The sequence below is a fragment of the Anolis sagrei genome, chromosome 4, assembly GCF_037176765.1.
Source record: "Anolis sagrei isolate rAnoSag1 chromosome 4, rAnoSag1.mat, whole genome shotgun sequence".
Taxonomy (NCBI): domain Eukaryota; kingdom Metazoa; phylum Chordata; class Lepidosauria; order Squamata; family Dactyloidae; genus Anolis; species Anolis sagrei.
The window spans coordinates 141,227,536-141,248,471 of record NC_090024.1 but is presented as its reverse complement, the minus strand read 5'-3'; the positions used below and the strand labels follow the sequence as shown (position 1 = coordinate 141,248,471).

General features: G+C 41.1%; 1 protein-coding gene across 1 annotated transcript in view; it reads right to left on the bottom strand.

The window, feature by feature from the left end:
- Positions 1 to 20,936, bottom strand: part of NSUN2 (NOP2/Sun RNA methyltransferase 2) — a 30,565-nt gene extending 9,629 nt beyond the window's left edge. Inside the window, 13 exon segments of the mRNA XM_060774054.2 lie at positions 704 to 800; positions 1,442 to 1,572; positions 2,828 to 2,901; positions 5,065 to 5,195; positions 6,791 to 6,865; positions 7,923 to 8,115; positions 8,776 to 8,860; positions 15,224 to 15,295; positions 15,737 to 15,842; positions 16,318 to 16,422; positions 17,667 to 17,827; positions 20,695 to 20,810; positions 20,813 to 20,936. Coding sequence (XP_060630037.2) covers positions 704 to 800; positions 1,442 to 1,572; positions 2,828 to 2,901; positions 5,065 to 5,195; positions 6,791 to 6,865; positions 7,923 to 8,115; positions 8,776 to 8,860; positions 15,224 to 15,295; positions 15,737 to 15,842; positions 16,318 to 16,422; positions 17,667 to 17,827; positions 20,695 to 20,810; positions 20,813 to 20,906 — 1,440 coding nt within the window. The 5' untranslated portion in view covers positions 20,907 to 20,936.

Here is a 20,936-nt window from a genome sequence, read left to right as displayed (position 1 = left end):
ATTTAATGGTAGGTTTTAGATTAATTTAGTCTGTCAGGTTAAATTTGAATTATGAGAATGGCTAAGTAATCTCACATAATAAGCCAAACTCCAAAATGGAACCCAGCAAAATAAAAATTTAATTTGTGTCATATTTAGCTCAGTATTTATAGGTAATTAACAAGGCTTTTTATGCCTGCTTTTTTGACTTCAGAATACTAGAGAAACATGACATGTTGCAGAATTTGATTTTCTTATATAGCTGGCCTTTCATATTAGCAGATTTGACACTTCTTCCCTCCCCCCTCCTGTGTCTGATACCTCCACTTGCACCTCAGTTGTAGGAGAAAGAAAGAGACCAGGGGTGGGTGAAGAAAGATACAGAGTGAGCAAGCAAGCCCCATGGGGACCACGGTGGCAGTAGTACCCCATCTCCACTTCCTGGCCCCTCGTTATTCCCAAGAGTGTCCAGAAGATATTTGTGGATTTCCAAATTTGCAGGGCACTCTGCCTTTAACTCCTATAAAAGTGGAGGCCTCATATAATGCTTTGCTGTTAGCTCTTTTCTCTGGAATTGCTTGCTCTTTAGCTAACTCAATTGTGGAGAATCCAGACAAGGATGCTGGCTCTCAGCATGAGAGAAGATTTATGCAAATGCTGCCACAGTCACAATGCAACCAAAAAACTAATATTGTAAAAAATGTACTTAGGGATTAAACATTACCTTTGGTTGGCGCTTATTCCATGGCATGTGAGATTTTTTAATTAACACAGCTACAAAGAAGCCTCCAGTATTCTGGTGGTGAGGCAAAATTCGAAGGCTAGATTAAAAACAAAGGTTTTATATCAGTATACACATTTTAGCTATAGCTATAGCTAATCTAAAATAACTTCCAGTTTTTTTTACTGCCTTTTAATACCAAGGGCAGTGACACACACCAATAGCATACTTGCTATCCCTTATCCTTTAAACTTTTACCCAGTGTTAATGCATAATCTCTCCTAGTATAAAACAATATTATTTTCCTTTGTATTGCAGACAGGCTTCTGAGAAAATAGAGGGGAGTAGCCTAATGGCATCTGAGAATTTGGGGTGGGGGGCTGAAGCCCCTCAAGCCCCCCCCCCCCCCCCCCCCCCCGCTAAGGGCCTGGGTAAAAAGGGTGGAGTAAAAATTCCCAAAAGAATGTTTACATGACAAATAGCATACCCACCAGTGGCACAAGAAAGTGACTGCTCATTTGGGGGCAAGACATTTCTCAAATTCCCCATTTGGGGGAGGGGGGGGGGGTTAGGGTTGCAGACTTCCAAGTTCCCAATGGGAAGCAATACACTTCCGCAAAACTGGTAGCTGAGATGAAGAACTCAAACAAACAGTTCTAGAAGAGGAGAACCCCTATTTCCATTAAATTAAACAAAGATGTGTAAAGTGATGTAACTTTCAACATCAGCAAGAATACATACCAGCGCTCCAAATTTAATGCTTTAAGTTTTTCTTCATCTTTCAAGGGGAACATGGTGGGCCTGATCTGGGTTTGCCTGTTAGAAGGAACTTCTTTCCAGTCTTCAAACCACTGGCCATCTTTTGTCATTACCTAGGTAGAAAAATGTACATATGTTATGCACTGCAATTACTGACTCACATAATAAAGCAACTGCCTTTTCCTTTTATGTTTTTTTTTTTTTAAGAAATAGTCTGGATACAGGGAATGCTAATGTTTAACAGAACTGACTTGTTTGGAAACTGGCTGCCTTATTGCTATTTTGGCTGGAAATATTGCTTCTCAAATCAAGAAAAGATACATCCCAAATGTCAAGACTGCACCACTATGGAAGAATGAAGGTGCCAACAAGAGTGAACTCAACATATATCTTCTCAAGTAGAAGGGCAACTGAAGTTTTTAGGAATGCTCATTACACTGGGCTATAATAATAAAATGCTGCTCTAAATTTGTAATTATGAATTCCTAATAGGCTTGTATAACTAATAGTGATCTACCAGTTAAGCCTACTGGCAACATGGGCATCACTTTCCCCTCTGCCTCCAGTTTTTTATCCCAAGTAGGCAACCCCCTCCCCCCCCCCCCCACCACAACCACAACCACCACCAAAAACAAAACAAAATCAGGGCTATTGCTGAGCTACATTCTGGGCTATGGAGAAGAACTTGTGCTTCCTTTTTTTTAGCTTCTTGGATGAAGTAAACTTAGTAATAATAAATAGTATGGATGAAATATGCTTAGTAATAATAAATAATAACTTTATTCTTATACCTTACCACCATCTCCCTGACAGGACTTGTGGTGGCTTACATATGGGACAAAATGTCCACAAAACATAAAACAAAAAGAATCCATAAAACAACACACATTAAAACAGGAGCATCATAAAATACAACAACCCAGATGAAGCACATTAAACATAACAGAATAAAACAAATTGCATTGGAGTTCTATCAGACCAAGTTAAAAAAAACAATGACCAAGATTTCTAAAATGGGCAACACCAAACTATAAAAGGGCTGGGCAGAGGATAGTGCAAATGGCACAATAGGGCCAGGGAAGTGGATGAAGTGAAGAGTACTATCAGGTGACCTAGGGATTGGGCATATATAACTAGGGACTAACATTCTTGAATGCTCACTGGAACATTCAGGTTTTCAGTTCCCTACAGAAGCAGGACAGTGTGGAGGCTTACTATTCTCCCTTGAGAGGGTGTTCCAAAGTCCCGTGGGGGCTACCACCAAGAAGACCCTCTCCCTCGTCCCCACCAGTCGTGCTTGTGACAGTGGTGGAAGCGATGCAAGTGGTGGTGGTGCTTGCATTACAATACTCCTGTCTGCACAATTACCTTCCATTTTGTAATCCCAGGCATTCTCTTCAGACCTGGCAGCTCAGAAGAGACATCAGCAAGTTCTAAAGCACCTATGGAGGGGAAAAGAAGAAACACTTGCCAAAGTTATGCTTTCTGGAGCAACCTGGAAACAGTAATTTCAAAATTGTGAAAAAGGGGTAAACCGCAATGGAACATAGCAAATTCCAAACCCCATCACCTGGGTTTTCCACCATCTTCACCCAGATTTTCTGTATAATAAGGAGATCAGTTAGGAACAAGTCTAAGAGGATGTTTATGGCCTCAACAGGATTGTCAGTGATACCAGCCATTAAACTCTGTAAGACGTTCTGGAATCCTGACTGAACCATTGGTCTTCAAGGGCAGGGGCAGATCCAGGAAAAATGTCCATCGCAGTACTGGACTATTAATAATCTCCACCCACAGATTCAATGCTCAGAACTGAAAACAGCATCAAGGATTTGATTGTGGAAATGTGCAGGAAATGTTAGTACATTTGAGCATATGTGGTGGTCTTTTTAAAAAGGCCCAGAAGTATTGGGTGCAAATATATCTGCTTCTAGAAGCAATAGTTGAAGTTCAACTCTATTTGCTAGGGATGCCAGATGATCAATTTGAGAGAAAATGTGGAAAACTATGGCAGGGAGAAGAAGGAAAGAATCAACTACCTCGATGCAAGAAGACTGGTTCATGAAGATGTGTGAACTAGCAGAAATGGAGAAACTAGCAATTTTGATTAAAGATAAATCTCTAAATCAATTTCAAGAAAGACTGAGGCCTATTTATTATGTTTCTTCAGCAAAGATGGGGGTTCCCCATGTTATGGGGAAATGATATATTAATGGCTTTTCTCCTTTTAATGGACATGGGAAACTGAGAAAATAAAAACATCAGCCAGAGAATGTAAAGGCATTAGACTAGATAATGTGGACTTGTGTGTAGTTAATGTCATAGTAGTATGTATTGAATATATATTAGGACAATGTATCTCTACTGTTCTTGTTTTTGTATTTTGCCCTATGGTTTATATTCTTGCTTTTTTGCCTGTTTGTAGGTTTGCTGTTAGTTTTTCTAATTAAAAAATATCAATAAAAAAGGGTATGACCTCCTGAATACACACATTCTGAAAACAACAGGGATAGGCCCAAGTTTGTTATAGATACCATAAACTCAGGAGCTGCACCTGACAGACTGGTCTCAAATGGAATGCCAAAGTCAACCAAAATCAAAAGTCTGGGTAACTCCAATTCTGAGAACCATTCTATGAATTTGACCTTTGAGCATGCTGGGCATATAGTGGCCAGTGCAAAACCAAATTCCTAGTCAATCATTGGTCTTCAGACTCATATATATGCGTTCATGTAACTTAGTTCCCTAATAGCTGATCTAATCAGGTTAAGATGGTATTTATAGACCACAACTATTCCTGCGCACTAACACAGTAACCATGTGGGAACGCTTGATCCAATGTCAGCTCACTATCATCTCTCAGTCAAATTTCAGTAAAACATGCCAGGTTCACATTCATGTTTATGACTGTATTCACACAGCAGGGTTTTTTAAAATCTAGATCTGACTAATAAAAACAAGGCATAAGGAGAGGAAGAGGAGGATATATGTACAAAAGGGCCATGGGTGGCCTCTTTCAGGGATGAGGAGTCACGTTGGCTTCTCGAGAGACCTTGGGTGTCTGCGAACCTACCCCCACAATCCACCAACAATAATAATCAATAACAACAATAACCAACATTGCTTATTAACAAGCCAAACAACTGTGGTTATCGAACCATCTAAAAGCATATCAAGAAAACATATTTATTACAATAATGATTTCATTTGGGGGAGGGGGAGATTATTTTGTTCAGTTAGAACAGTTTGCAAAAATCTATGGAATCTACTGAACACTGGAAAAGGCAATTACATTTAAGATGTTTCACATGAGTTTTGAAGGGAGGGAAAACTATAATGGACTTACACAAGACATCTTTATTCTTAGTTCTTGTGTTTTTTGTATGTGGTCTCATTTTATGTATTAATGAACACTGCCTTAAAAACAAGAGTAGCCTGTGCTTTGTAAGGAGAAATCTTAACAAAACAAGATCGCAACACTAAATCTGAAACTGGATTTCCAACCAAAGAGATGATCAGAATGTAAACTCAGTCAAATTAATCTGAATATGATTCCAGTGTTATTTGCTTTTTTCCACTACACAAACAGAAACAATTTTACAAACCTTCACTCTTTTCCAGCAGAGAGGCAATGACAGCTTCATTTTCAATAGGATTCAATGAACAGGTAGAGTACACCATTCTACCTCCTTCTGCCAACTGCTCAACTCCACGTGTTGCAATCCTTAACTGCAATCTGCAGAAACAACATTGTTCATAAACTGGTTATCTATTGTGCAAAAGATAGGCTATCATTGGATTGTAAATCAACTTTGACAACCAACCTATTCTAAAAGCTCTTAATAGATCAAGATTATCTGTAAAGATGAGAGCTAAACTTTACAACTAATTAGGCAACTCTTCCAATACAAACCAGTTATGCACAATTAAAGAGGTCTTCTATGTGGGCAACGTATAGAATAAGCAATAGATGGAAAGGGAGAACAATATAGTCACTCAACTATAACCATGCATTCCTCATCAACAGATTCAGCCATACAAATCTGTAAAGTAGATATTTTTTAATTTCCCAAAAGCAAGTCTTCATTTTATTTATTTACGACATTTCTACCCTGCCTTTCTCACCCTGGAAGAAACTCAAGGAGGTTTTACATACAGGCAACAATTCGATGCCCTGAAACACAATGTACACTTAAATAAATATTAAAATAGAATTTAAAAGTACTTTAAAACAATAAAAACATTTTAAAACAATACAATTCAAAGTTAAACACGAGCGTAATCCAGGCCATTCCAATGCTCATTGCAAATTGTTCCATGTCTATTTATTGCACAAGTTCTCTAAAGGCTTGGCCACAAGCTACATTTCAGAGGAAGGAACTGGAAAAACCAAATATGAGTATTCCTTGCCTAAGAAAATCACACATACAAATTTTAAAGCATTAAGGATAGAAAACAAGAGTGTAGACATACACTATATTTGACATCTGTCTTAGATATAACTGTGTTAGATTTAGTAAATTTTTTGTAGTCGGTCTTTTCTATTTTTTTCTTTTCTTTCTGAATAAAAAATAATTTCAAATAAGAACTTCTTTTATGTCTAAGCAACAAATGCTGAAAGGAGAGAGTGGAGGGACGTACCTTCACACTTTCAGGATTACTGTGGTATTTTCTAACATTTATCATATCTTATGGTATTTGAAGATTGACATTAACCATGTTCGATGTGGTAGTTGTATGTTTGTACCACATGCAAGATCATTAGTAGTTGTTCATGTAGTATCCACAACCACTGTATTTGTAGGCACTACCAGGTGCTTGCAAATAACCCTGCTTTTGCCATTTTTTTCCAAAAAACTTTCTGCATTTAGTCTCTACCTTTGTTCACAGGGCAGCAGTTCCCCAGCTCAATTTTTTCATTAACAAAAGCAGAAGTTTACACCTGTTAGTTTTAGCAGAAAGGCTATGGATTAATTTAGGGGAATTCAAACTTGTGAGGGAATTTGCATACCAAGAAAGAATGAAGAGCGACCCTAGAATGGATGAAGAGGGCACAGAGGTGGTCCAATGTAGAGGAGATAGAAAGGATGCCTATGCACTTGTGAGTGACAGATTAATACTGTACATGGTTGCACGCAAGAAACAGAGTGGAGAGATTTGTGATTTTTGTGTATACCCATAGCCAAGATTTTATTGCTAGTTAGAAACTTTTTTTTGCTGCTACTGATAACATCTATTAAGGCTGTCAGCACTGGGTGTTTGTTTTTTTTTAAGTTTTATTCCATTCTTAATTTTCAAAAGAATGAGGTTAACTCTAAAATGTTCTCTTACCCATGTAATTGCAAACTATTTTGAGTGGTCCACTTTTTCCATACATCAATGTTTTTTCTCATGGTCCCATCTCCACTGTAAAACAATGAAATCTGGAGTTACATTCAAAGTCAGTTAACACAATGCTTTCTTTAAAATATGCCAAAACTTCATATGTTTGGGGACAGAAATATGAAAACATTAGCATACATTTCTCTTGACATAAAAACCTCAAAACTGACCAGTTAAGCACTGGGTTCCATCGGCATCAGATTTTTGTTTTTCTAGATTTAGTAAAACATAACTCAATATTCCTAGTAGCTATTTAGATAACATTTCAGAATATGGATTTTACAAATATTTTTCAATTTTCAAACAAGGGACTGAACATTGTCTTTCGTTTCAGACTCTTTTTAGCATAGCCAAAGCCTTTCTCCTAAACAATTAACAGCATTTTCAGATGTAGACTATTTGAAATGCTGAAGTATACAATGAGACAATGTTTTATGTGTGAAGTCATATTTATCAGGATTCAAAACACAAAACATAGCCTAAAGATAAATGTAAATGACAAATAGCCATAATAAAGAAAAACAATTTATTTTAGAGAAGTGTGTGTTTCGCCCCAATTGCATTTATACTGTTACACCATTTAATGCCAGAACTGTAAGGGGCTGCATATTTTTTCACTCAGAAAGAGATTGAAAATGTGGCTCTGGGATCAAGCCTTTGGAGAAGAACCATAATGCAATAGATAGATTGGAATTATGTGCAATGACTTACCAGAATGACCTGGATTATGATTGCAGATAGCGTGGTTTTATAGTTATTGTAATGTTTTTACAATGTTTTACAATGTATTTTAATTTTGATCTTAATTGAATTTAAATGTTTATTTTCATTGTATATTGTTGTTAAGGCATCAAATTGTTGCCTATCTGTAACCCACCTTGAGTCCCCCTCAGGATCGAGAAAGGCGGGATATAAATATAGTAAATAAATACATAAATTTTAAACATCATGTGATGCAAAAGCTTTATTAGCATGAAAAGTATATACTACATTACTCAACAGAAACCTAAAGGCATACAGAAATACACAGATTCCAACATAAAAACACTACAATGTTTAGAATACTGAAAGATAAATATACCTGCAAGGTACATCGCATAATATCCTATCGTAGAAGAGAATCTCCTTTTTTCCATTTGTGGTGATTTGTAAATTAGGGATGCTGGAGGCATCGTGATTGGCAACCAAGATTGATGGGCTGTTTAACCTCTTTGCTTGATGGACTAGCAAATAGCAACGCTTGTTGTCAACATCATTTGCAATTACAAATCCCTCTGGAAAAAAAATCCAACACATCAGAATAAGGGATGAATCATTGCAAAAAGGAATTTCTCAATAATTAGCCCAGATGGGCACAAAAAACTAGTAAGAAATTAAATGAAGTACAATCAGACTATTTTTAAATCATCACAAATATTAGCATAAAATATGTACAATAGAGGATGTGCCAAAAATTTTAAAAATATATTAGATGAATTCTAATATAGCAAGGAAGTGATGCAAAAATGAATTGCATTCATACAGTACTTTTTAAGCCTTTAAAAAACAGTTTTCTAATTTTGCTTTTAAATGATCTAGCAAACATTTTTTTAGAAAATCTGACAGATCAGGATACAATACACCCTATATGCGCATGGCAATGAAGACTATTAAATGGAACTTTGTGGGAAGACAGGACAAAAAAGTAAAGTTGCAAAGTACAAAAAAATTATGATAATGTAGGCAATGATAGGAAACAATAATGAAATGAGGTAAAGGAGTATGAAGACAGATTGATGGCATAGAATAGAACCAAGAAACAATCACAATCTGAAATCCACTCTTAAATGTAAAATTTTAAAGGGATGTCAACCCCCAACACCTAGTTTTGTGAGAAACTATTTTATTATTCATGAAAAACTCTCTCTTTATTCTGTTCTATTACATTCACTTACCTGGAAAAGGAACATTCATGTCTGCATGCAGCATCTCAATCAATTGGGCAGTCTTAGATCCAGGAGCAGCACACATGTCTAGAATCTAAAAAGACATAGTCATGGAAAGAAAATATATAGATTTTCTAACATCATTTTAAAACTGTATTATATGTCATCTGCTTCTAAGTACAATTAAAAAATTTAGGTTGCTTACCTGTAACCGTATTTCTTCGAGTGTCCATCTGCGAAATTCACACCTATGGGTTTCCTCTCGCGCATGCGCAGAAATCCGGAACATTCTAAGTTTAATGAAATAAAAATGAATATTTGAAACTCCGCCCACCCCCCCACCCCGCCCCCTCTGTATATATATCCCGCCGCGTGCGGGCGCACTCTAGTTCCCCAGCGCTAATCGCAGCCAGGTTCAGAGGCATGACAGAGGGGAGGACGGGCGGGTTGTGTGAATTTCGCAGATGGACACTCGAAGAAATACGGTTACAGGTAAGCAACCTAAATTTATTCTTCGTGTCCTCTGCGAAATCCACACCTATGGGTGAATAGCAAGCTACTGACCTGGAGGCGGGTCATGCCACACAGGAGAAAAGGACAGCTCTACCAAACGCGGCGTCCTTCTTCGCTTGTATGTCCAACTTGTAGTGGGAGGCAAACGTGGAGGGAGTAGACCACGTAGCTGCCCTGCAAATTTGGTCCAACGGGACTCCTCGAAGGAAGGCTTGGGACGTGGACACTGAGCGTGTCGAGTGCGCCACGATGTGAGAAGGAGGTTCTTTCTTTGCCAATTGGTAAGCTAATTGGATCGTTGAAACAATCCAGGAGGCCAATCCTTGTGAGGATATCGGGTGGCCCAGCATGTCTTTTCTGTATTTCAAAAACAACTTTGGGGACTTCCTATAGGCGGAGGTCCTATGGAGATAAAAGGAAAGTGCCCTCTTAACATCGAGGGAATGTAATGCTACCTCCAACGGGGAGGAAGGGTTGGGGAAAAAAGCTGGTAGGATAATATCTTGTGACATATGGAAATAAGAAACAACTTTGGGTAAAAACGTAACATCGGTCCTAAGGACCACCTTGTCATCATGGAACCTGATATATGGAGGGTCTGAGCGGAGAGCTGTTAACTCACTCGACCGTCTAGCAGATGTGATGGCTACTAAAAATGCCGTTTTCCAAGACAAGTGTGAAACATCGGCAGAAGCCATCGGTTCAAAGGGAGGTTTTGATAATTGGGATAACACTAGTTCTAGGCTCCACTGAGGCGAAGGGAGGGATGTAGGGGGGTGAACATTTTTGTAGCCTTTGAGGAACAGTTGAATAAAGTGGTCATGAAAAAGGGACGGCAAGCCGAACTTTCTGCGGCCCGAGGAGATCGCTGCTATGTAGCATTTAACCGAAGAAAGGGAGAAATTTTTGTTGGAAAGGTGTACCAGGAAGTCTAGTACCACAGGGATAGGAGCTGAAAGGGGCGTATGGCCCACTGTTCGTGTAAATTTTTCAAAAGATGACCACTTATACTGGTATGACCTGTTAGTGGTCGGTTTATGGGCGGCCAGTATAATCCGTGAAGCTTCCTCAGACAGGTTCATTGTGGTCTGATTCTCCACGCTGTCAGAGAGAGGGAGTGGAGGTCCGGGTGAAGGACCAGGCCGTTCTCTACTGAGAGGAGGTCCGGGGTCGGAGTGAGCCGAAGGAACTCCTTGTTGGAAATTTGAAGAAGAGGAGCAAACCAGTGTTGTCGTGGCCACCAGGGGGTGATCAGGATGCAATCTGTGTTGTCCTGAATTATCTTGGCTATGACTGGGGATAGGAGAGGGAGGGGTGGAAAGAGGTAGAGGAGACCCGGGGACCATAGGAACAGGAAGGCGTCTCCTAGACAACCTGGGGATGCGTGAGGGCGGAGCCTTGCGCAGTAGAGAGGGCAGTGTGTGTTTACAGGGGACGCGAACAGGTCTATCCTGGGGGTGCCCCACTTGTGAGTGAGTGTCTTGAATTGAGTGGGATGTAATTGCCACTCGTGATTGTTTTTGGAGGACCTGCTCAAGGAATCCGCCAGTGTGTTGTTTTGGCCTGGTAGGTGGATGGCTGTGAGGAGGATGTTCCTCTGGATGTACCATTCCCAAATTCGTGTTGATATGGACAGTAGAGTTTGAGAGCGTGTTCCTCCTTGTTTGTTGAGATAATATTTGACTGCGATATTGTCTGTCACAATCTGGACCTTGCGGTTCGAGACAATGCGGACAAAGGCTCTGAGGGCCTTTTCTACCGCCATCATCTCGAGTGCGTTGATGTGGAATTTGCGGTCCCGAGGGGACCAATGGCCGCTTACTTTGAACCCTTTGAGGTGCGCTCCCCAACCCGAGTTGGAGGCGTCTGTCGTGAGGGACATGGATGGGTGAGGTTGAGTGAAAGGCATCCCTGATTGAACATTGCACTGCTTTGTCCACCATGAGAGGGAGTGGAGGACGGAGTGAGGTGGGTATAGGATGCGGGATTGAGGTTCCCGGAGGGGGTTGAATGATTTGATGAACCATCTTTGTAGTGGCCGCATTTTTAGGCGGGCAAATGGGGGTTACACTTGTGGTAGACGACATGTGTCCAAGGATAGACTGGATAGCCCAGGCCGAAGTTCTGTGGGAGCGTTGGAGGCTTAGGATTGCTCGTCGAAGATTGATGAAGCGGTCGTCCGGGAGGAAGGCCTTCTGGAGAGAGGAGTCTATGACGGCTCCTATGAACTGGATTCGTCGAGTCGGAGTGAGATGGGATTTTTCTTGGTTTACTACCAGACCCAAGTCCTGTAAGAGAGACAAGGTGTAATGAATGTCGTTGCAAAGTTGCGTTTTTGAAGGAGAACAAAATAACCAGTCATCCAGGTACTGAAAAACCACGATGTTTTGCTGACGAAGGTGTGCCGCTATGACTGACATGCATTTTGTGAATACCCTGGGTGAGGTGGATAAACCAAAAGGGAGAGAAGTGAACGAGAAGTGGTTGTTGTGCACAGCAAAGGTTAGGAATCTGCGATGAGATTCTCTAATTGAGATATGGAAGTAGGCGTCCCGTAGGTCCACCGTTGCTAGCCACGCTCCCGGAGGAATGAAGGGTAGGATGTTAGGAAGTGTAACCATGCGGAACTTGCGTGGTGTGATGAAGGTGTTAAGCCTGCGAAGGTCTAGGATGGGACGCAGCCCTCCATCTCTCTTGTCTACTAGGAAGTATCGAGAAAAGAAGCAGGTGTTAGCATTGTGTGTGGGGTTAGAAGAAATGGCGCCCTTTTGAAGGAGAGAGTGTATTTCTTCCCAGATCTCTTGGGAGGGTTGTGTGAGGAGAACCCTCCCAACGGGCGGATAGGTGTCAAATTCTATTGCATAACCCCTTTCAACTATGTCAAGGACCCAGGCATCTGTAGTGATAGATTGCCATGCCGGAAGAAAAGACTGTAGTCTGTTGAAGTATGTAAGTGGTAATGTATGTGTGGAAGGATGGTTGACAGTGGTTAGTGGTGTGCTAAAAACGACGTTTAGAGTTGTTGGAGGGCCTGGAGCCACGGTACTGACCTCTGAAGGGGAGTTGGGGACGTCTCGGGGTCGTAGATTGGGTGTAAGATCTTTGGCGTCCTCTGTAGAAGGAGGTATTATAAGGCCTGTTGTAGTAGTGAGGGCGGTAGTAGTATGAGCCCCATCGTTGACGTTGATGAGAGTAAGGTTGTTGGTCATATTTGAAGACCGTCTGTTTCATTTTATGGGAATGTTCAAGTTGTGAATCAGTTTCAGGGTTGAACAGTCCTGCCTCGTCCATAGGAAGATTTTCAATGAGAGTGCGTTGTGATGGAGAGAGGATAGCAGCTCTCAGCCAGGCATGGCGGCGAAGGGCCACGGAGCCTGCAATGAGTTTGCCAGAAGCATCGGCTGTGTTTCTTGCAAGGTCTTTTTGCAATGATGACAAAAGGAGAGCCTCTTGCTTAAAGGCCAGAGCCAGTGGCTGGTTGGCTGGAGGCAGTAATTCCAAATAGGAAGATATTTTGTTCCATAGGAGGGTTTGGTATACACTCATGTAAACCCCATAATGAGCCATGCGTGCAAATAGGCATGCTGAGGAGTAAAACTTTTTGGCCATAGAGTCAAGTTTCCTTCCCTCTTTGTCAGAGGGGGAAGTTTGGTTTGGTTGGACAGGTTTTGGTTGAGCATCAGTTACTATAGAATTTGCTTTAGGCATTTTAGATAGCCAGGAAGCTGAAGATAGATCAATACGGTATAAATTCTCTGCCCTTTTGGGGGTTGCCGGGATCATAGCCGGGGCAACACCAGTGTTTTTTAAGATCTTTAGTAGAAAGGGTAAGGTGGGCAACACAGTGGAAGCAGGTTGTTGTTGTTCAGTAGAAGTGAAGCATGGATCTACCACAGTATCTGTGGGTTCAGGTGTAGAGAGATTCAGGGATCTAGAGAGCCTTATGAGCAAAGCAGAGAACTTTTTAAATTCTTCCAGATTTTTGGGGGAAGGGTCAGGGTCTGGAAGGGGTTCATGTATGATTGGGGTGTCATCAGCGGATTCTAGGTCCACTGTCTCAGCTTCTTGATGAGGTTGAGCAAGGGGGTCTTGAAAAGGTTGAGGAGGATCTGATTCAATGTGTTCTTCTGGAGGGTGAGAGAGTGTAGCTGTAGGAGGTGCATGTGGAGGTTGTGGGTATCCAAACTGGTGTGGATAATGGGTGCTGTAGTCCCTAGTGTGGGTGGGGGGAGGAGGATAGTAGAAAGGGTACATAGGGTAAGGAGGAGGGGGAGGGTACAGATGATAAGGATAGTCTTGTGGGGCATATGGGTGATGTTGTTCAGGAGGGTAAGTTCTAGTCCTCTTGGGGGGGTGGGGGTTAGGAGAGGGTTGAGGGGAAGGGGAGAGAGAGCGCTGGCGGCGGCGCGGAGCCCGTGCCGTAGAAGTTTGTTGTTCCGAGAGAGGAGTCTCTCTCGGTACCGGCGAGTCTGGTGGGCTGGGGGAGGGGGGAGGCGAAGACTGGGAGGGTGGGAGGGGCGGAGGAGAAAGCTCCGCAGTTTGCTGAGCTTGCAGCGGATCCAGCAGCTCCAAAGGAGGAAGGGAAGAGGGATCTTCCAAATGGAGCATGGAAGGGAGGGGATCTTGGAGCTGGAGGGCGGGACCGGAGAGGTGAGGCATCGGTTCCAGCATAGGAGGACTCAAGGGCTGCTCGCCAGTGAGTTGCCGTCCCTTCTTTTGTTTTGAAGATTTCTCTTTCGGTTTTGTTGCCCTCGTGGATTGTTTTGAGGGCTTAGATTTTTTCTTAGGCGGCTCCGCTGAGGAAGCATTTGCCTGGCTCGATTCTCGCCTATCTCCAGCATGTGGAGAGGGAGGCAGAGTGAGCTCTTGGGTTGGGGAGGAATGGGAGGGAGGAGGGAGCGTCTGTGGAGCCAAGGCGCGCTCATAAAGCAGCGCTTTTAAACGGGCATCTCTGCCTTTTCGGGCTCTAGTAGTAAAGCTCAGGCAGATTTCACATGATTGAAGATTGTGAGCCTCTCCCAAACATAATAGGCATTTGGAGTGTTTATCAGCCTCGGGTAAGGTAGCCCCGCAGGCTGAGCAATTTTTAAAATACGGAGAAGACATGCTAGCCTGAGTTTTAGAAGGGTAGTCAGCCGGTCCGAGTCGGGGGTGGAGAAGACAGAGTTAAGGAGAAGCAGTCCTAGTCAAAAGCCGGTAGAGTGGAAAGAGCGAGCGAATGTTCCAAGATGCTGCCGGATTAGCGCGGAAAAGGAACTGGAGTGCGCCCGCACGCGGCGGGATATATATACAGAGGGGGCGGGGTGGGGGGTGGGCGGAGTTTCAAATATTCATTTTTATTTCATTAAACTTAGAATGTTCCGGATTTCTGCGCATGCGCGAGAGGAAACCCATAGGTGTGGATTTCGCAGAGGACACGAAGAATAAGGTAATATATGAGGATGAACTCAAAAAGCATTATTTATCAGTGATGACCAAAGAAGTACAGGCTGAGTATCTACTATTCAAAATGGTTATGATCAGAAGTTTGGAATTTTCCCAATTTTTGAATATTTGTGAAATGAAGGGAATTCAAGCATGATGCTTCGTGCAAACCCACACCTTCCATTTCAGATCCTGATATCTTTCCCCAGTTTTATGTATTGTTCTTTTGTTACCTATGTTGTGTAAGAGAAGAGAGGCTGGAGAAAGACTGAGGCTCTAAGAGACTGAAAATATAAGGGATCTGATTCAAAATGTTGGGAAATTACAAATCATGCCACCACTTTGGCAATGCAGAAGATAAATGAAAGCACATCAATATTTTATGTTTTTAGTGCTCACTGATAAACTGCCTAAAACTGAATATGCAGAACTATGCAACACAAAATAGCAGCATAAAAACTGTGGTGAGCTATTTTTCACCCCACCAATGTTTCAATCTCTCTCTGTAAGAAAAGCATACCTTATGATGAGGCTGGACATTAAGAAGAAGAGGAGGGATCATACTGACAGCTTCTTGGCGACTAATGTTTCCCTGAAGCAATATAAAAATAGACTTAATTAAATATATCAATTCTATCGGTTGAAGAAAATGAATACATTTCTAACATTTCTGCTCCTAATTCTCTTATGAATTTTATTTATCTGCCATAGAGAAAGCTAAAGATAGAGGTCCAGTTCAGACAATCATTCCAGACTTTGTAAATCATGTCTTAAGACACTAAGTATCTGGGTCTAGCACTCCATTTTCCTCCTACCATTGTACAACAACTTCAGCAAAATGGCAGCAAAAAAAGAGAGAATGTATATTACTATGATTAACTAGATCATTTCTATTAAAATGTAATAAATAAATTATTTTATTTATTTACAAATCTGATTCTCTAAGGGAAAGTGAAGACAGGAGAAAGACTGCTTAGATAAAGATAACAATCATGCAAAATATATGTAAATAGTAATCAGTTTTAATACTTACGCATTCTGTTTCACTGACAAGAAAATGATGAAATTTTTCTAGTTCTGGGGATTTTCGTAGGACTTTTCTGCTTAGGCTTGTTTGCCATGCTAACTCTTCTGGATACCTAGTAAGATAATAATATCTCAGAAAGAAGTGCATACAGGATCTCTTCACAGATATAAAAGAGCATACCATTACATTTTAAACTCTATACACATAAGATTCAATGTATGTATAGAACATGTTAAGTATGAATAATGAAATTAATGAACTCAAACATGCAAAAGATGTATTTTACTTTCAGATGTTAACAGAATGCTACTGGCTCCTTGTACAGTTCTGTTTGATTTAACCACTTCTACCACTAGGAGAATTTAAGTGGTTGGTGATGGCTGGCCATGTCCACAGGTGAGCTGTAAATGAATGACAAGCCAACAAATCTGATCTATCATTATATTTGACATTGTCAGTAAGTACAAGACAAACTATCGAAATCACAATCAGTAAGAAACACATTTAAAAGCATGTCTGATAATTACAGTTATAACAAAATCAGAACCAAGAGAAGTACACTGGTGGCCAATATAGAATAATCTTACCAAATCAGTGGTTGTGGCATTTCAATTTTCTGACCATCTACCATTTGGTTCTCTAATTCCTTGAAATATTTGTTCTTCAGACAGTGGAGAATTTCCTTGGCATGACTACAGAAGAAAAACAAAACAGTGTGGAAATCTACTCTTGGTGGTACAAGAGCATAATCTTATTGTTTCAGTAGCTTCTTGTCCGACATTAAAAATCCTACTGTCAGCTACAAGCTTTAGTTCAATATTTCCCTTTTCACGACAACTAAAGTACACATCACATATTCACCAATCTCTGAGAAGACTATCTGAAACTAAACATTAAATGGTTTCCCCGTATTCCCACAAAAACCGATCTGCACACTGAGGCAACAAACTTTTGATTGGTATACAGACTGGGCACTTTATCTAGAAGTCACCCCAAGTTGTTTCCATGCCATCTGTATTGTGAAGCAGGACTAATAACTGCATTTTGATGCAGTACCAAAATTTGCACCACAGTTTCTGCCAACCATCTTTTTAATAGCTTCTCTGTAATACCCTATAACAGAGGTTTCCAAACATTTCATGTTGGTGACACGCTTTATAGACATACATCATTTCGCAACATAGTAATTCAGTTTTACTAGCAACTTGGGATGACTTCTAGATTAAACCAACCCCTTATGAAACACATACATAAGTTGCAAAAACCAACAATGTATTGCACGAACACATTTAATTTATATTTTTAAAAAACATATGACTTATTACTTATGTCACAAAAGTTCAGAGGTTTATTGTTACATTCACGTGACACACCCTCACACTGCAAACACTAACATGTTGTGACACAGTTTGGAGACTTCTGCCCTATAAGGATCAGGTCCACTTTATTTGAGAACTGTATTGGCTCTTACAAGTCTGCCCATATTTTGAGATCTTGGGGGAGGTCCTTCTGTCTGTTTCAGCACCCTTACACATACTTTTAATGGGCAGAAGGGAAAGTTGTCAGACTCTGAAACTCCCTTTCCAAAGAGGTAAGATGGGCACCTGTATTATCTTTGTGCTGTACTTTTAATGTTATTGTTTAATGGTTTATGCTTTTAACTCTTTTAACTTATTTTTGCCAGATTAATTGCTTTTTAACTTTTGTATGCAATGGGTTTTAAACTGTTTTAAATGACGTACTGATTGGCTGAAGAAAGGGTAGTACATAATTTTTTTAATAGTAATAATTTTCATATTAATAACAGATCAGCAACCACATTAGCAATGATCACTTTTGGAAAGTTTTAACATTCCTTTCTACCCACCCTCACACTTTTATTGGCTATATTACCAAATGTAAGTGAATTACAAACAGTTTAGTTTTCATACTTTACCTCTTATACCCTGTAATGCGGAGAGTGGCAGGAAGTGGCTCCCGCAGAGTAGCCATGAAATTCTCCCACTCCCCTTGAGGCACGATGCCCAGAGTACCATAGTAATGCTCAAACAATGCATTTTCCTTCACAATCTCTGGATAACCACCTTCAGGCCAACCCTAGGGAGAGAAAAAAACAAAAGAGTCAATAACAATTCTCAGTAAGATTATTAAACTATATCTGGGCCTAAAACATAGAACATTTCCTTTGAAAAACAATGAGCTGCTACACCAAAGTAAGTAATAAAAACTATAGTTAAAAGTAATGTTTCGTTATTTCAAAGCAATTAAAATAGATAATTGTCCAAAACATCAAAATACTCCGAGCCACACAAAACACATCTAAGTACACAGCCCTGTAACTTAATTAAAGTTACATAACATAATTAAAACCAACTAACATAATTAAAACCAACTAAGGCCCCTTCCACAGCGCTGTATAAAATCCACATTGAATTGCATTATATGGCAATGTGGACACAGATAACCCAGTTCAAAGCAGATATTGTGGATTATCTGTCTTGATATTCTGGGTATTGGGACTGTGTGGAAGGGCCCTAAATCAGGAACATAGTGACATTATTCTTCATCAAGTTATAACAGCATGAGAACTTAAACATGATATGGTTACTTTAAAAAATGTTAATTACAAGTGACTTGCAATTTTCAGCAGTTGTCATGCCAAAGTCCCTCCATCTCAATGTCACTATTGTGGCCTCGGAGAAAGAGAGATGAAGTCAGTAACTATGGGATTGACACCTTTCCTTCTGTGTCATCTGCTAATTAGACTGTAAGTTTAAGGGCAGAGACTGTTCTATGGTTCTTTTTATTTCTAAAAGTGTCTTGTACAGTGATGGTGCTAAGCAAATAAATGATGGTGATAATACTTCTGCTGAATTGCAACTTTTCCACACTGTCATCCCCTTTTCCTTTTACGACATGTTTTAGTTAAGATTGTTAGCCTGAGGGCAAGGAACTATTCTGTGGTTCTTTCTTCCACCCTGGACATTACACAGATATATAAACCTCACTTGTCTAGTTTCCAACAGACCTCACTACCTATGGGGATGCCTGGCACAGATGTGGGTGAAATGTCAGGAGAGAATGCTTTTGGAACATAGCCTTGCAGCCTGGAAAACTCACAGCAACCCTAATCTGTTGTTCTACTTGTCAAGTGCCATGTACAGTAAAAGTACAATATGAATAAATAAATGATATGGTACGAATGCCTTTCTGCTGAATTTGATCCTTTTCCACACTGCCATCCCCTTTTCTTTTGTGTCATGTTAAAAGTGCATAATGCAGTTTGGCACCTCTTGCTACGGAATAGCATTCTCTACCCAAGCGTGCTGGTAGCTCACCAAGTTAAAAATCCCACGATTCCATAACACTGGGCCATAGCAGTTAAAAGTGGTGTCAAAACTGCATGAACTCTATCTACAATGTAGATGCACTCTTAGGCCCCTCCCACATAGCTGTATAAAATCCCACATTATCTGCTTTGAACTGGAATATATTTTATTTATTTATTTACATCATTTTTATCCCGCCGCTTTTCAGCCTGAAGGAGTGGTGTACAAACCGGCAAAAATTAGATACCGTATATAAAAACATACATATGTCAGTTAAAATAATTAAATCATACTTAACTACATATAAAAACCATAACAACTATAAAAACTATAAAAGTCTATAAAAACAGTGTCTTTCAATCCAATTCTTCATCCGTTTACATTTTTAGCTGTCCCTTATTCATATTCCAGATTGTGTTTATTTGATCACGCTGAAGTTTCAAACACCTGCTCAAAGAGCCACGTTTTAACTCTTTTCCGAAAAGTCAGGAGGGAGAGGGCCGATCTAATATCCATGGGCAGGGAGTTCCATAGCCAAGGGGCCACCACTGAGGAGGCCCTGTCTGTCGCCCGGCCAGACGTGCCTGTGAGGCAGACGGGATTGAGAGCAGGGCCTTCCCAGATGATGTTAAATGTCTAGAAAGTTCATAGGAAGAGATGCATTCAAATAGATAAGCTGGGCCGGAACCATTTACGGCTTTATAGGCTAAAGCCAGCACTTTGAATTGTGCCCGGCTGCAAACTGGCAGCCAGTGGAGCTGGCACAACAGTGGAGTTGTGTTGTAACCTGGCTGCCGCACGCTGGCCCATTTGAAGCTTCCTAACAGTTTTCAAAGGCAACCCCACATAGAGCGTGCTGCAGTAGTCTATACAGGATGTAACCAGAGCCAAGTTGGACTATATGGCAGTATCGACTCAGATAACCCAGTTCAAAGCAGATATTGTGGATTATCTCCCTAGATCAGGGGTCCTCAAACTAAGGGCTGGATACAGCCCTCCAAGGTCATTTACCCGGCCCTTGTTCAGGGTCAACCTAAATCTGAAACGGCTTGAAAGCACACAGCAACAACAATCCTATCTCATAAGCCAAAAGCAGGTCCACACTTCCCATTGAAATACTAATAAGTTTATATTTGTTGAAAATTTTCTTCATTTTAATTATTGTATTGTTTTAAGTGTTTTTTGCACTACTAATAAGATATGTGCAGTGTGCATAAGGAATTTATTCATGTTTTTTTCAAATTATAACCTGGCCCTCCAATACTTTGAGGGACTGTGACCTGGCCCTCTGTTTAAAACGTTTGAGGACCCCTGCCCTAGATATTCTGTGTGGCAGGGCCCTTACTCTTGTTAGCCTGAGGCAGGGAACTGTCCTGTCTGTTTGCAGGGAATGTGAGGACTAGTGTGAAAACGATGTGGAGCAAGGGGAAACTAGGGAGACAACCAAGTGGGAGTAAATGTCCCTCCTTATATTAAAGCAACATGCTCTGCGAGTGGCAATTCTAACAAACCCTCCTCCTTGGTAATAAATGTCTCCCTCTTCGTGGGGCCGATTTCTCCTGCAGCCCGCCCTTGAAAGGCGCAGGTAGGCGATGAGGGCGCTCAAGCTGAGTCCCAGACTAGGCCTCGACTCACCCCAGGGCCCCTTTCTCGCTTCTGTTGCTGTTGCTGCTGCCTCTGGCGCTGCCTCCGGCCCATGGCGGCCACAAGGCCGGCGACACCCCTTCGCCACAAGGCCTCGAAAGGAGCCCAACTTTCCACAAACAGACCGGAAGCCTTCTTCTCGGTGCGCGCGCCAACGTGCAACTTCGACGCCGCCTGTGCGCGTGTACCCGGCGCAGGCGCATTGCGAACTCGAGAGGAGGGGAAGCAGACTT